Source organism: Bactrocera latifrons, unplaced genomic scaffold (genome assembly GCF_001853355.1).
Source record: "Bactrocera latifrons isolate USDA-ARS-PBARC rearing strain unplaced genomic scaffold, ASM185335v1 scaffold_357, whole genome shotgun sequence".
In the NCBI taxonomy this organism is placed as follows: domain Eukaryota; kingdom Metazoa; phylum Arthropoda; class Insecta; order Diptera; family Tephritidae; genus Bactrocera; species Bactrocera latifrons.
Window position 1 is genome coordinate 41,023 of NW_017536998.1, and position 17,388 is coordinate 58,410.

At 39.7% G+C, this 17,388-nt stretch overlaps 3 protein-coding genes across 3 annotated transcripts in view; all 3 read left to right on the top strand.

Annotated features, from left to right (window-relative positions):
• Nucleotides 1-3,990: 3,990 nt before the first annotated feature.
• Nucleotides 3,991-17,388, top strand: part of LOC108971727 — a 103,972-nt gene continuing 90,574 nt past the window's right edge. The window contains exons 1-2 of the mRNA XM_018937978.1: nucleotides 3,991-4,179; nucleotides 7,608-8,157. Coding sequence (XP_018793523.1) covers nucleotides 8,061-8,157 — 97 coding nt within the window. The 5' untranslated portion in view covers nucleotides 3,991-4,179; nucleotides 7,608-8,060. The remainder of the gene's footprint in view (nucleotides 4,180-7,607; nucleotides 8,158-17,388) is intronic.
• Nucleotides 14,187-14,847, top strand: LOC108971732 (LIRP-like). Its single transcript, XM_018937982.1, has 2 exons — nucleotides 14,187-14,416; nucleotides 14,495-14,847. The coding sequence occupies exons 1-2, from the start codon at nucleotides 14,260-14,262 to the stop codon at nucleotides 14,689-14,691; spliced, it is 354 nt and encodes a 117-aa protein (XP_018793527.1). The 5' UTR covers nucleotides 14,187-14,259; the 3' UTR covers nucleotides 14,692-14,847.
• Nucleotides 15,424-15,938, top strand: LOC108971730 (probable insulin-like peptide 1). The gene is made up of 2 exons (XM_018937981.1): nucleotides 15,424-15,603; nucleotides 15,654-15,938. The coding sequence occupies exons 1-2, from the start codon at nucleotides 15,456-15,458 to the stop codon at nucleotides 15,869-15,871; spliced, it is 366 nt and encodes a 121-aa protein (XP_018793526.1). The 5' UTR covers nucleotides 15,424-15,455; the 3' UTR covers nucleotides 15,872-15,938.

Genomic DNA, 17,388 nt, shown 5'->3' on the forward strand with positions numbered 1-17,388 from the left:
ACCACCAGCCAACTTACTCAGGGGGATTACATGCGCCCGCCACTTCCACGTTGCCAAGACGGTAAGTGGCAATGGGTGTTCTCGGAATTGTCGACGCCAAGCCAAAAGAAATACCTTTCACAAGGACTTGACGGTTGCATCGCCTTCTTGCTACCCACCAGAGCGCCTTAATGTATGCAAATTAATGAGTTCACGGGAAAAACAACCGTATGGAAATGTTTATTAAAACTGACGTAATTGAACGGCGCGGAAGCATCCAACATATGTGATTGAAGAAGAAGAAGCAGCAGAATGTGATGAAAAATGGAAACCCATATTTCAGGATGCATCCACACTTGTGTGAATACATAAAAACACACACATGCTTGTGTGTCTGTTCGTGTGTATATTTGAACAAATTTACATTGTAAATGTATGCGGCATACCGGCTCAAGCAATAAATGCTACATACACATGGTACAGCATGCACCCCCGCCAAAGCGGTGCGCAAATATTGCCCGCGGGCCCTTCAGTTGCGGCGCGTACATATGACTTTGGCATGAAGGACGCAGCGGAGCTGTGGAATTTTGTGTTCAGCGCTGGAACTGGCTCCGATGCAGCCATAAATAACGGACACATTTACTTTGCGCGGCGTCATCCAGCGAAACTTGCTGTCAGCAGTGACGTCAGCGGCAAAACAAATAGCGCCAAAGAACAGTGGACGAAAATTTGAGGATTTCCATTACGAGAAAATTAAAATGAAATATTTTATTTTTGCATTGGGAAAAGAGGTTGCAGCATATGCTATAAGCTTTGTGAACCAGCACGCCGCTAACTTGAAATTTAAAATTGAAAGAATTGGAGCTTCATGCGTTCGAAGTTGTAGATTTTCGGACATTGCGGGAGTAAAATAATATGGTGCAGTGAGATCATCAAATATCCTTTGACGATTATTATAGTCGAAATCAATTCCAATTGCACTGATAATACCTTCTTCTTAGCACTTTGCTGAAGAAATCAGTTTTGATACAATCGAAATCCTAATATGGCCCATGTCCGTACAGAATTTTATCTATTAATAAGCCAACAGTCAGAAGTATTTATAGATAGATAAAAGCCATGTGTTGTTCGAATTTATAGGAATCATGTCAAGGTGAATTAAATTTGCTTCACACGCCCACTCATGCATAGATCACCTGATTTTTGAAACAGTTAAGGCATGTAGGTGAGGCATTGAGGCATTTGCATGGCCTTGGCAATATGTCTCAGTCACTAAATTATACAAAATATGATTAGCCACCATTCAACCAGCTGCTTTTGCATCAGCAAATCAACACGACCATGAGAGAATATGCAAGGCGACTGCAGTGGTGTAAAGCAAGACTTAGTACAAAAGTTGACAGTGGCGACCAAAACAAATTAGCCACATGCATAAATGCATATAATCACAGCTTCGATCCGAATCTAATTGAAAAATGGTTGCTCAACTTAACGACGCCACTGTGCCTCTTCGATTAGATGCTTTCTCTGTACTAAATTTAGTAAAGACCTTTGCAATTTTTTTTTTTTCTTATAAGAACAGTTAAACTTTCGATTCCCAACAAGGCTGAGTAAACTAATGATGAAGTAAACCTGTTATTTGTCAATAAATAATTCGATTTGTAATGTTGGCCAGAAGTTCAAGTAAACAAGTGTTTCCAAAAATACGATCTAAAAGAAAATCCCCAAAAAAAAGACAATAAAATTGGAAAAAGACGAATTGCTTTATTATTTAGACAACGTTGGAGCTTAACGCCATAATTCGATACGAAAATTTCGTGCCATAAAAAGTAATAGCCTATTTCGAGCCTTCATAATTTCCCAAAATACAAATAACAGTAATAGGAACTTTCGTAACTTTGTTTACACACAAACACGCGCCCACCAGGCCACCAGGCCACCACGCCCGCACTGGAAGCGTGAGGCCGTAAGGCCATAAGACCGCGTGAGCCGAAAGACGCTGCAGTGTAGTAAAAAATAAAAATTGTAGGCAAATAAAAAGTTATATGCCTCGCATATTTGACCATTCACATTGTTTTTCCTTGTCATTGTTGTTGTATCATTACCGTTATTGCCACTAGAACAGAAAGAAAAAAACATTAAAATGACACAAGTGACGAGCCACGGCTGACTGCCCCGGTCGCAGCGCCGCTGAGCTAGCGTACGAGCAACTGACGGCTGCCAATTGGATCCTAGCGGTAATGACCCTCACACTCACAATATCGGCTATTATCGCTTTCTTTGAGTCAATGTGTGCGCGGCGAACGTCAACAGCAATGGCGTGGAACTGTCTCCATAGATGACGGTGAAGAGATGCGAGGCCGTTGGTCGGGGTCATTGAAAACTGTAAAATCAATTATAATGAACAGATGGTGGAAAAGGAACAAAACGCAACAAGACAATTACAGGGCTCTCCAGCCGCAGCAATAAAGAAGAGAAAATATCCACTAAGGCAAACAAAAGGTGCAAATAGCCATTCTGACAAGGACAAAAGGGCCATAAAATAAATGTTTTTATATGGGCTGAAAAAACAAGGGAAAAGGGTAAAACAAATAAACGAAATTAAGCCAGTGTCTTTATGGCTCGCGCCAAATCGTCAGTACTTGCCAAAAAAGCAACAACAAAAAAAAACAAGTAAGGAAGTGCTAAGTTCGGGTGCAACCGAACATTTTTTACTCTTACAAGTTGGAAGAATTAAAACAAGGGCGCAAACCGTCAACCAGAGAATCAAAATCCAAGCAATCTCATTTTTACACTGGCCGAAATTTCGGTAAAAGTTTAAAAAAACGAAAATAATTTTTGTAGTGTGTGGGAGTTGAGGTAGTATGGACCCGAATTTATCTACTAACTATCATCATGCCGCATACGAAAAAATTTTCACTGATTTTCGTTAAGGTACCTCACATACAATCATCAATCAACGGGATGTTCGAAAATCCTGACAATGGCTATGTGGGGGCTAGATCAAGTTTTCCTCGAATGTTTTCTTTTTTCACCACAAAGATATACTGTTATGAGTAAAACATGTTCTGCAATTTTCAATTTATATATAGTCATCAGTAAGCATTTCAATCATATATTCCATACATTGATCGATATTTCGGTCATGGAGTCGATATCGTCGGTCCCTAGGGGCTTGAACAGTTTTGGTTTGATTTGCTCATAAGTTAGAATACTAATTTTATCCCTTGACATTAATTACTTCTTGATTTGTTGACTGGAAGAATTAAATGGATTTTAAAATTGTTTATTGGAAGTAAGCGGTGTTTGTCGAATCATTTCACGATTTTTAACACTTTGATATAGGTCGGTCATGTCTCGAGATATGTGATTTCACGGTGCCATGCCCATCATTCAATTTTCACACCGACTCCCATAAATCCCGCCACAGACGGACGTACAGGCAGATAGTACCCGGATTTCAACCCAACTCATCATCTTGAAGGTGATAACCGTTAGGTGAACAAAAATATTATACTCCGTAGCAACAGATTGCAAGAGTATAAAAACAAATGCAACAGAGCAGGAGAAAATCTTCATCTGAAAACGGGTTTCCCGAAGTGGGCTGAAGCAACAATTGACGAAATATAAAAAAATTATATTCAGTTTGACAGTTTATCAAAAGCGTAATGTTTTTATTGTAAATCTCGTATCTAGAGAAATAGCTACTATAATACATAAATGGAACTCTAGTCGAGAACACAAATTCCGAGAACAGTCCAGGGCTAACTTCCTAGCACCTTCATCTTCTGATTATGAGGACACTATTCAATTGCCAAAATACTATCTTCCCTGTTTGAGATTAAATTGATAATATGTATGTCTTCATCGAACACTAGCCATTTGAGGTGCCACACTTTGCAAGCTTATTTGTGTGGACTGCAATTTTGTATTGAGAAGATTTCCGCAAGCTTTTGTCTAATTGCCCCATTTCTTTTCTGCTCGAAAACTACTTGCAGGTGCATGAGATGTTCGACTCAAGCGCCGCTGTTCGCAATTAGTTGGCCAAAATGTCTGATTGCAAGCAACCGGAAAATTTATTGCACGGCAACAACAACAGACAGCGGACCAAAGCAACTTGAACGCGGCTGTGAGAAGCTCAAGGTGCAATTGCGCAATGCGTCTGCGGAGATAGCGGAAAGCAAGTGTGAAACGGATAAGGTAAAGGCAAAGAAAAAATTCTAAACTAAAAGAGCACAGCAAATTAAAAAATAAAAATAAATTAACAGAATAGTAAAGGATGTTTTGAAAATTTTGTACAAATCGGAAGCCGCAAACTTGAAATTTCAACGTGGCGAGTTACATATGTACATACGTACACATGTATGTATATACTAATAAGGGGCAGCCTGTGCGCCGTTAGTTGGCATGCTGTGGACATCTTACAATGCTGTTGCCACTAGCGTTTTCCCTTTCCTGCCAGCTCTCGAAGGCTCGTTATTATCGGTAACAAGTCACGCTTGTAGCGAAGTTGTGCGGTCACGGAAAGCATTGGGCTGACTGGCAACATAAGCAGGACAAAGTGGCGCGACTAGCGAACAGATGTGATTTTCCCTAAGTATTCGCACGTTTCTGTTTCGACGCCGCATTGATTTGCCCCGTGCTGTCCGAACTTTGGAATCACTTGTATGGATGTCATGCGAATCAATGAAATAAGTGGAGCAACTATTAAGAGGTCATCAGAGATGACGGAGACACGTGCGCGGTTGTGTTTGCACATAATTATACATCCGCATGCGTGCCTCGGTGCTACATTCTGAATAGAAAAAGTTCAGCTTGAAGTTTATACAGTTATGACGGTATAATTGCTATTACCGCTGTCCTTCCGAAAACCCCTGCGTTTCTGCTTTCCGCAGTCATTTTAGAATGTTTTTCTCTACAAGTACGCAAAGAGAAAACACCGAACGAAGTTGGATATTCAAAAGCATTTGACATAGCATTCTGATACAAACTCTATAACAATCTCTATTCGACGTGTCGACCGGGTAGCGAGTGTATAGAGTAGTCGAAGAAGTCTTTTCGCATTTCTAATCCAACTTCCACTTATTTTTTTATATTTATAATGAACTTTAATGAACCCAATATGTACCATTTTGGTAGACCACTTTTTGCCATTTTTCCGCTAGAGACATTATTCCATCAGTGTAAATCTTTCCTGGTTTCTCGACGAAAAACTGCGACAAGCAGTCATTTTCACAAGCTTCTCTTGTAACCAACTCCATTAAGGATGTTCCGCATTCCGAACAAATGGTAGTCCGATGGTGCAAGGTTAGGGCTGTATGGTGGTTGCATCAAAACTTCCCTTCCAAACACTACCAGCTTTTGCCGAGTCATCAAATATGTGCCCTGATATAAGACGAAGTCCTTTCTTTTGATCAGTTCTGGCCGTTTTTTTCGATTGCTTGCTTCAGTCTCATCAGTAGTTGATAGTAAAATGTAGAAGCAATGGTTAGACCGGGCTGGAGCAGCTCATAATCGATGATTCCTTTCAAATCCCACAAAATACTCAGCATAGCCTTTCGAGGCGTCAATCGTGGCTTTGCGATCATTTGTTGAGATTCACCACGCTTCAACCAAGATCTTCTTCGCACATTATTGTCGTATGTGATCCACTTGTCTTCTCCTAATACTATTCGCTTCAGGAATGGTTCGACTTTATTTCGGTTCGGCAAAGAATCGCAGATGTTAATTGGATCCAATACTTTTGTAGCCAGCCTTGTTTAATGGTTCAAAACCGCTGATTTTGGTTTCTTAGCAAAGTCATGGCAGCTTATGTGACGGTCCTGGCCAATCTTTTCCATAACTTCATCGACTTTTTCAACGATAGGTCGAACAGAGCGAAGAGCATCCTTCACGTCAAAATTTCTAGAACGAAAGCGTTTGAACCCTTGTTGTGGTAAGCGACCTAATACAGCATCAAAATATAGCGATTTTTATACTCTCGCAATAAAGTTGCTAAAGAGAGTATTATAATTTTGTTCACATAACGGTTGATTGTAAGTCCTAAAACTAAAAGAGTCAGATATAGGGTTATATATACCAAAATGATCAGGGTGACGAGTAGAGTTGAAATCCGGATGTCTGTCTGTCCGTCCGTCCGTCTGTCCGTCCGTCCGTCCGTCTGTCCGTCCGTCCGTCCGTCCGTGCAAGCTGTAACTTGAGTAAAAATTGAGATATCATGATGAAATTTGGTACTCTTATTTCTTTGCTCCATAAGAAGGTTAAGTTCGAAGATGGGCAAAATTGGCCCACTGTCACGCCCACAAAATGGCGAAAACCGAAAACATATAAAGTGTCATAACTAAGCCATAAATAAAGATATTAAAGTGAAATTTGGCAAAAAGGATCGCATTAAGGAGGGGCATATTTTGCTGTAATTTTTTGGAAAAGTGGGCGTGACCCCGCCCCTACTAAGTTTTTTGTACATATCTCGGGAACTGCTACAGCTATGTCAACCAAACTCTATAGAGTCGTTTCCTTCAGGCATTTTCATATACAGCTCAAAAATGGAAGAAAGCGGATAATAACCACGCCCACCTCCCATACAAAGGTTATGTTGAAAATCACTAAAAGTGTGTTAACCGACTAACGAAAAGCGTCAAAAACACTAAATTTTACGGAAGAAATGTCAGAGGGAAGCTGCACCCAGGCTTTTTTCTAAAAATTAAAAATGGGCGTGGCGACGCCCACTTATGGACCAAAAACCATATCTCAGGAACTACTCGACCGATTTCAATAAAATTCGGTATGTAATATTTTCTTAACACCCTGATGACATGTACGAAATATGGGTGAAATCGGTTCACAACCACGCCTTCTTCCAATATAATGCTATTTTGAATTCCATCTGATGCCTTCTCTGTATAATATATACATTAGGAACCAATGATGATAGCGGAATAAAACTTTACACAAATACGGTATTTGAGCTGAGGTATCCCTTGTGGAAAAATTGTCGTGATCGGACTATAACTTTTCAATGCAATTAAAATAAATGAAAATACAATTCAATACTCAAAGTACACAAATTGATCTAATCTAATTAATTTACAGCAAAATAAAAAAATATGTAAATGACGGATAATGAAATCTCGTTTATCACTTTATCATGCGAGAGTATAAAATGTTCGGTGACACCCGAACTTAGCCCTTCCTTACTTGTTTTTTATTATTTTCAATCATTTTTGAACAGCTGTAACTTTCTTTTTGACTTTCCTGAATTTCATTTTTCTTTGATTAAATGAAGCTTAAAATCTCATCTTTCCAGCACTATATGGTATGACACAATGTGGTTGGTAGCACTGGAGATATACGACCGAAATGACATCTATTGAAAAATACAAAAAGACTTTATCGACTGACCAATATTTTTCTAGGTCAACCTTTGGGGTAAGCCCAATTTTATTGCGGCATCCAAGAAATAGTTGGGCTTTGCTAATTATAAAATAACTTGTCTTGTCTCCAACCACCTGAGGCTTCAGGTTCCTTCGTTTGTCAATTATTTAAGCATTAACCTAATTACACCCATACACATACATATACACACTTCGGAGTAATAATTAAGGATTTATGTTCCTTTCCAATTGCAGGTGTCGGCGAGTGCGGAAGATCAAGCCCTCGATTACGAGCTACATAAACGGACCTCAATATGTGTTTGTGTCTGGTTTAAATAAATTAAATCAGCACGCACCTGTATGCGAACATTACCAAAGAACAAAATTCAACAATTAAATCCGGTTTAGAGCCTGCAGCGCCACCGCTTTTCAGCATCTGCCTTATACTCATACATAGACAAAAGCGTATACGGCTGTGAGTTGCCCTCAGCTGGAAAGTTTATAGCAATATTGTAGCGATTAAAGTGCAATTCGCGAGCGTTCAATAATAAATTCCAACAACTAGTGAATAAATAATACGTTCATATACACATTTATATGCGTGTTTAATTTAATAACCTAAAAAATAGAAACGTTTACACTTCCGGTGCAATTGCAGCAGACAAAGCAGACAAAGCCGACAAATAGCTCAACAACAACAACAATAAAATGGCTGCGCGAAACAGCATTTGGACATATTTGTGCGCCCTCCGCCTGACTCTGCTCGCCCTGCCGCTGCTGGTGGCAAACACAGAGGCGCGAATCGGTAAGTGCTCACAGACTTATGTAACCATATGCAGAAGCTACTGAAAATTTATAATCCCGCACATGTTGCCAACTATTTTGCATACGTTTAAGTGCAGCAGCTGCCCAGAAAACATGAAAAAACGCAAAAGAGAAAAACTAACTGAAAATTAAGTAAGCAATTAAAACTAAACTCCGGTTGGGAAGAGCGGAGAATTTTAAACGACGATTTAACTTATGAACAGATCACAGTAAGCCCTCATGGAGTAGACAAGAGTGACAATAGTCGCATGCATTTACTTCCAAAATGATTTTTCCTAAAATTGCTCTGACTGTAATGCGATGAATGTGTGTTAGTAGAAGCCATCAATGTCAGCAACATGTGCATGTGTGATGGTCCAATTTACTGCTAAATTAAATGGAAGAATGCTGACAAGACAAGTAAAAATCAATTTTATCCTTACTAATGGCTATCTGAGCTGTATGTGTGAATGTTTATGTGTATTTAGGAACCCAGGCATATAAATATGGTCATACATTCGTGCGAGTCGCCAGTTTACGGCGTAATTGTTTAAAATCTTTGCGTAGAATTTTAGGTTGCATGCTTATACAACTCCCTCAAAGCGATTCCATTGACTGTTGCCAATACTTCTCATGAAATGGTATAAATTTTCGAATTCCCACATTTGTGTGATATGAATACAGATACTCGAAGGAACTTGTGTCTGCGGTGCTCAACGACTTACAATTATTTGAATTCATCAACTTGTTACAAAAACAACAAAGATCGCATCACTCCAACAATCATCATGAGCTTTAACATGCTCTGCACAATGTGGGCGTGACTAAGCAAATACGTAAATACAGAGCTCATGCTCGTCTACAAGCCTTAAACCACATTGTAGTTAGTTTTCAATAGGAGAGTCCTTGCGCCCATACCATAGTAACTAGCAGAAAGTTGAAACAATATCTCTGCTTCCCTTGTTAGTTTGTATATTCATAATTTTCCATACACATGTCGTAGATACGTATGTTTGTGATGTGCAAATATTTGAAAATTTTCTAAATTTAAACGGTAATGCTCCGTTCTGTTACGGAGCTGAAATAAGGCCAGCCTACGCTTTCCAACAGGCATACTGAGGACACATAAAGCGTAATCACTAATGCAAGTGGAGCTCAACCCGTTCTAAAAGCTTGTAAAGTCCCGCAAATTATGTCTGCCAAACATTCCACGTCGGTACTGATTTATATTAGAAATTAATGTAGGCGTGTGTATTTATAAGCTTGCAACATGTTGCTGCAGAGTATAATGGTTTTGTTTACCTAACGGTTGTTCGTTTCACTTCAATAGTCGTAAAAGTGTTTTCGCATTCCTAATCAAATTTAAATAATTTTTTTATATTTATAATGAACTTTAATGAACCAAATATGTACCCTTTTGGTCCACTACTTTTTGTAATTTTTCTGCTAGAGATATTATTCTAGTGTAAAACTTTTCTAGTTTCTCGGCGAAAAACTGCGACAAGTCATTTTAATACAGGCTTCTCTTGAAGCCAACTTCGTTCCAAAAAGGGAATTCGGCTTTGACTGAAACAAAGAGTACTCCGATAGTACGAGTTCAGAGCAATATGGAGCATGCATCAAAACGTCTTAGCCAAACTCTCCCAGGTTTTGCCGAGTCATCAAAGATGTGTGTGGTCTAACGTTGTCCTAATGGAAGACGAAGCCCTCTCTGTTGATCAGTCCTGGTCGTTTTTTTTTCCATTGCTTACTTCAATCTTATCAGTTGTTAGCAGTAAAATGTACAATCAATCGTTTGACCTGGTTGGAGCAGCTCATAGTGGATGATTCCTTCCCAATCCCACCAAACACTCAGCACAACCTTTCGAGGCTTCAATCCTGACTTTGTGACCAGTTGTTGAGCTCCACCACGCTTTGACCACGATCTTTTTCACACTTTACTTTCGTATTTGATCTACTCTTCGTTTCCTGTTGCCAGTCGTTCCAGAAATTGTTCGGTTTTATTTCGTTTCAGCAGAGAATCGCAGATGTTAATTCGGTTCATTAAATTTTTCACAGACAGTTCATGTGGTACCCAAACATCGACCGTCCTTTTGTAGCCAGCCTTTTCTAAATGTTTCAAAATGTTAAATTTTTTACATAATTTCATCGACTTTTTCAACGATAGGTCGTCCAGAGCGAAGTACATCTTTCACATAAAATTTTCTGGAAAGGAGGCGGGCGAACCATTATTGTGCTACACGAACTGATATAGCATCGTCTCCGTAAACTTCAACTTCTAAATGAAGCCTAGGATCTCACCTTTTCAATATTATACGGTATGACAAAATGTGATTGGTGGCAGTGGAGATATACGACTATAACGGCATCTGCTGACAAGACGAAAAGACTTTTTCAATTACCCAGTACAAATATTTTCTACCTTCTGGGTGACTGTCGTGTGAACCTATAAGGGCCAATATGAAACCCACTTAAAAAAAAATCGAATGAAGTCGAGTGAAGACTTATTCTACATGACATACTATATAACTAACAAGCCTTATGTAGCTAAAGGTATTCGTCGGGTTCAATCCTTCCAATTTGCAAGATTCTGAAATGTTCGGTTATACCCGAACTTAGTTATTCCTTACATGTTTTGTATTCAAAAGAGCTGACAGTTTTAAAATACCTGTAAAGACATGTGTGAATACATTTTGCTCTCATTTCGCATAATCCACTTACGTTCACAAGTGTACATTTTTAATTTAATTAATCAACGTGAGCATCTTGGAGAACTTCCATTGACTTTCGCTTGTATGTTTATGCTTAACGCCTAACGACAGCACGAATTTAAGTCAAATGTGGATATTCTTTCTTTGCTTGTTCGCAATTTTCTTAACTCTTTTAAATTTTAAATGGATTTAACCCATTTACCCATTAACTCAGCCATTAACACTCGACCCTCATTCGCTCATTCGCTCGTTCACAGCAATCCACAGCGCATAGCTGCCAAGCTACCACTATTTGATTTGTTGGTATTTGTGCTATTGCCACTGCTGTTGGCTTAATTAACGCATAAAGCTTAATTGAAAAAGTTTTAAGTTCACTTTCACCAACAAAAGATTTGCTACACGAGCAAAATGTCTCCCGYACAGTCACCGCTCTTCGCGCTTAAAAGGCATCCTGTATCGAGGTTTACATACTACACCACCACTATGGACATACGTCTATATAAATATGCGCTCATATCAGTATTTTTGTAAACCTTTTTGTGCATGAGTGAGCATAGATTACTAGTAATTAAGCTCATTTTAKTCACCATAAAGCTCTAAAAAGTTCTGTCAATAGTCTAATGTTTATTTTGTATAATTATTCGCAGGTAACATTGACAATTACATAAATAGTATTTAAATAACAGTTAATCACAGAATACCAATATGTCATTTGTGTAGTATCATCAGTTATAAGTTTGGAGTAGTTTGCAGGAACGCTTTGAATCGCAGACATTTCACTCGCATATGGGACTTAGCTCAATCACTTGCAGAAAGAATACACTTCGTGCATTGTGCTGAGCTTGAGACAACATTCGTCATCAATGTCGCGGCGCTCACGACTTTTGTCCACTGTATCTACATTATTATATGACCGCCGTGAAGCTTGGCCAAGAAGGGAGAGTTCGCATAAGCGAAAGGCTGCTGAGCGTCCATTTCACCATTGCCTTGGTCAGCCCATTTCCCTACATTCAAACGAAATTGAAAACTACCAAAGATTAAATCTTCGAACAACAGACCACTCACTTGACTTCGTGAATCTAGTATTGAAGCCATTTTCGAAAGCGCTCGAGAGTACCATGTCCAGGTAGGGGCCATAGATTTTTCGCTCGCCAAAGTTTAGTTCCATTTGTGCCAACTCAATGGGCAGCAAAGCGAAGAGTTTGAACAAGTTCACAGACATTATAACGGCAATTTATTATAAGGTGTTATATTAAGTTCTTTCTAATCAGACCAATGATTAAGCTCATTYAAGTTGTGCTAAGCAACCGAAGTAAGAAGAACTTTTCGCTAGCTTTTTATACCAAGGAGCTCGCTCAGCTCGGTGCTGATGCACTTTCATATACGTCAGGTGACAATTGCGATTAATCCGGCCGCCAAAGAAATGAGGCTTGCCAACCGCTATGTGTCGAAATCTAAGGCAGTGCTAAGGCCGATTGGAACCGACCTTGACAGTCGTTATTATTACTACAGAGTTATTCTGTGTTGTATTTCAACAGTGACGTTGGAGTCAAGTCGTGACGACTGTTTATTTGATAACAGGAGATATTTCGTCTTGTCCTCGTTCACTACCAGATCCATTAGCTTCGCTTCCTTATTCTTTCTGACGAAAGCAGAAATAAAGGCGCGTTTGTTGAAGCCAATAATATCAACTTCATYGCCGTATGCCAKCAGCTGTACGCTCTTATAGAAAATTGTGCCTTCTCTATTCTGATCTGCAGCACGAATTATGTTCCTCAAGAGTAAATTGAAGAAGCCGCCCAAAAGGAGTCGCCTTGTCTAACCCCTCGTTTGGTATCTAACGGCTCAGATAGGTCCTTCCTGATCCTGACGGAGCTTTTGGTAGTGCTCAACGTCAGTTTACACAACCGCACACAATTCAGATATATCAAAATACAGACAGCTCTTTTTCGTGTTGTCAAAAGCAGCTTTGGAATCAAAGAAGGGGTGACGCATGRTGAATATCTGGTTAGTTGTTGATTTTCCAGGAAGTTTATCCCACGGTATTTGGCGCAGATTGTGAGGTCTCCCTTTTTGTGGATTAGGTCACTGTCGAGCATGCTTTCGTCCATATTCTACATATCAGAARCTAATGCTTGCAACAGGCTGAATGAGTGTTCCCTCCATAATTTTTGTATGCTCTGGGCAYCAGTCACTAGATCACCTCTGGGGGTTCTGCAGAAGTATGTTGCGGTCTTGAAACCTTCTGTTGGTTACCAGGTAGCTTGGTGTGTTTTCCAATGGTGGAATCAATTACTACAGATAACTATATTTCAAGTCCGATCAGCGTCAACCCATTTGRGGATGTTTCCACATGGAGGCTGAATTTACCGACTGTTATGCTAMAGATACCTTTTTTGTTAGCCCTGGCGTTAAAGTCGCCCAGCATTCTTTTTTCACATCGTGGCGGGGAAGCTCTCATAGGTACGCTCCAAGCGCTCATAGAAGGCATCTTTGGTAACATCGTTCTTATCTTCCGATATTGGATATGTTGAAGGACTTCGGTTTGATGCGCATTGTGGCTAAACACTCATCCAATGGGGTGAGTGCCTGGACCCGGCGATGGAGTCTCTCTCMCACCACGAATCCCACATCGAATTTGCGCTCCATTTTATAGCCACTGTAGTACTCCTATATATTCTTAATATTATAATTTTCTAATTTCGGACTGTCTAAATGTGGTAAATATCGGTTGATATGTAAGATCTCTAAAAATAAGTGAGGGTATGATTTGAAGACACTGTAGTTTTGTGTCGTAAATTTGTGAAATCTGGTCATAAATTGCGCCAGCATAAATATAATACTCATAATTGATTAAGTTAATGCTTGTATGTAAATTTTAACTGGAGTATACTTCAGTTTACTGTCTCCAAAGAAGCCACGACCATCGCGTTGGCTTTATACCGTTGAAACTGCGTGATGTTTATATGAAATCAAGCTGACATGTTCTCGTGAATATGACTACGTCACCCGAATGTGAAGTGTTGTTTGTCTTCATATGCATAAGACAGCGGTGCAAATATAAGTGAGCGTGCCTTGTGAATCTATTACGCCTAGGGATTCATACTGCTGCCGTTGAGAGTGTGGTAATTAAATGCAAAGTAGAATTCTTTTAAGTTGAATTTCGGGCTAARAATGGTGAAATGATTACCGCAACACCGGTGATTTCGCATGTTATCATGGTGGCCCCCACCAAATACATGAGCAGTATTTTGCGAGGACGCTCGTATAAAAGCGCAACAGAATGTTGCAAACAACATCAGTTCCTTCGCACAGCTTCAGCAGAGCGTTGTGTGCAAATAAAAGATAATTTTCGAAGTATACCCGTATAACTAAATAAATTAACCCCAACTATGGTTTCGAGTTCGCTGAAAATTTGCGCTTTACTAACAATATTCGTAGTCAGCTTGCAGCATATCTCGGCGGAGCAGGCTGTTTGCGGTCCCGCCATAGACGCAGCCCTCAGTCTCATGTGCGAAAACGGCTTCAATACCAAATTTAAGAAATCACGTGAGTAACCGTTATTTATTTAGTGCATAGTTCTCCCAATAATAATGAACACTTTTCATCCAATTCATCGAATTTTAGTGGAATGGGATGATCTCGGTAACACTGAGCCCGAAGCATTGTCGCCCTTCGGCRTGATGAACTTYCCTTTCTTAGCCAAAATTCATGGCGGCCAGGTCGATACAGTGGCTAAAACACGTCGCCGCCGGGAAGGTGTCTACGACGAATGCTGCCGCAAAGCCTGCTCCTACAACGAGTTGTTATCCTACTGCAAATAAGCTTTTCCATTTCTAGAATCTTTTTACCGACTTTCACGTTAAATGAATTTACACAGACTCTCCAGAATCCACGTTTTACGCAATTACCACYCTTCCCCAGCTCATACGTGAGGATATGTTGCCAAGCGATGAAACTAAGCGGCGTTCGAAAATGCTTATGATACTTATAGTTGTGATACATACTTACTTGTGAATTAATATCTATGAAAAAAAATCTTAATAAAATAATATAAAATTGAAAATTTGTCAGTAAGTTCAATGAAGAGATCTTCAGGCTGTTGGATGTTATAGTTATTTACACATAAAACAAATAAATTGTTATGCAAAATCACAAAAAGTTTTTACAACCAAAGTTTTAGCTTCTTCCACAAAAATGCATCCTTCATTGCCAGACATTCCTTGCTCACCTGCACTGTGACGTAGTGTGTGCCTTCGCATGCACTTCGGTTCATCCTACAACCGTTGATGTAGCTGTAAATCACATGTGCGCTCATTAATATGCAATAATTCGATGAAGCCCAATGAACATTTACGCTTGTATTGAGATAAMATTAACATAATGCTAAGTCGCGTGTGTGTGCGTGAACATCGCATGTATTAACTATACTAGTACAGCTAAAAACTGGCGATACTGCAAGGACATTTAGTCCTTTTTAGGCAAAGTTGCCGATATAAAAGCCAACCGAAAGCTCAGGAACCAACAGTTCGCTTTCGTAGCRTCAAGAGGAGGAACACATTTTCGAATTTATTTCAACACATTGAGAATGAACTTGCTGAAAATCGGCGCTTTGCTGCTGGTGCTATCGRTGGCCTTGCATCAAAGCAYTGGCAGAACCGTTTGTGGTCCCGCACTGGATGAGGTGCTCAGCGCTATCTGCGTKCATGGCTTCAATACAAAATTCAAGAAATCATGTGAGTATGATGAGTGTTTTGTTGAGCAATAAGCGAATGTCGATTTTCAGTGGAATGGAATCAGCTGGGCAATAATGCTGTGGAAGATGAGCTAGCTTTTCCTTATGCCAGATTTCCCTTTTTGGCCGAAATTCACGGCGGTCAGCTGAATACAATGGCAAAAAATCGACGGCACCGTGACACAATCGTAACCGGTGTCTACGATGAATGTTGCAACAAAGACTGCACCTATAATGAAATTCTCTCGTACTGCAATCGGTTTGAGTAAACTAGTTGGCTCTGCAAAGAATCGCATTGAATAAATGGTTTTTGGCTTTTACAAGGTTCTACCATAAGGCTCCCTTTTTGTAAGAAGACTCTTGAATAATCTTTGAATTTATACTAATAAAAAATTTTCCTGCACAACAAACAAATACATTTTGAACTAGCAAAGGTATAAAGTACGAAAGGTATACATAACTTGTATGGACTTCRGACGTGCTCTCATAAATATGCAACSTTWAACACGGMATTCAAGTTATGCATTTRCGAAGAGACAGATATGCTAACCGCACTTGATTGAAGCCCAAATCTTCACGACAATRAATGCCACATTTGTCAGACGGATTAATTTCACTGGAACGAAGAGTATTTGGGRAATAAGGAACAGAGTTTCGCAGGTGCTTTAGTGTTGGAGAAGTTTTGTAGTTGTAGAAGTTTTGTTAGGTTAGTTGGCTGATCAAAGATCGCCCGTGGAGTACTATATGTAGTAATTGTGAGGCCGTATAAAAGAACAATTCCTGTGTTCGCACTATAAATTAGCAAAACTCTTAGTAGCCTATACAAATTTCCATTCCCGCCAGCTCGGTTGGATTGGTGTTTAAGTCTTGACCTCCCACACGCAGGACAGTCAAGAAGGAAGTGTTGAGCAGTTTTCACTTCATATTCTTCCATACAGCTTCTGCAGATGGCGTCTGGTARGATTCCCAGCCTTACTGTGTGCACGACAATTGAACAACGGCCTATTCATTAAAAGCGCCAAAACTAGGGAGAGGCTAGCGTTACTGGGAACAAAGAGATCAYTAGATCTCTGGCAATCGATCTCGGGTAAGACCAAATTATAGCTAATTACCAAATTCGATATTGCTTTTTTCATAATTACATTTCAGAGGTGGAACTTGAACGGAATTTATTAACACAAGTGAGATTTGAAAACAACTTAAAATGCATGTCGTGCGAGTTGGGTCGGCGACGCCAGAAATTCGAACGAAATAATGGAAGCCTTATTCAGACAATTTTAATCACTAAATTACTAAGAACTAGATTTCCCTCTAAAAACGTCAAGACACCGTGCATTTTGTCATAAATATTGTGCTGTCGAGCGTTATCAGTTTACTCATTGGCCAACAACTGCTGTGCTCTCACTAAATTTATTTAACTACACATTTTGCCAGCTCTATGACTGAGTCCAATAAGTGCTTTAAATGCTGTCGGCCATGGCAACGGCAGCTGTTATTCGCACCACAAGTACCGCTGTTTCTGCAAATTTCATTTTTGGTGTTGTAATTGACGTTGACAATGCTGCAGTYAGTTTGCCAGCTTTCGCTTGCCATCTGACAAATTTAACTGTGACACTCCTACCAACAACATAGCCGCTGCTCGTTAGCAAGTTTTTGCCCGGGTTTTCTGTTGCTGCTCTGCTTCTCTCTTCGACAAAACAACTTCCTGTCGACGATGGGCTCCTTACAGATAGCTGAGATTAATATTGTACTTATTGGCTATTTTTCGTGTTCGCTCTCCCCCGCC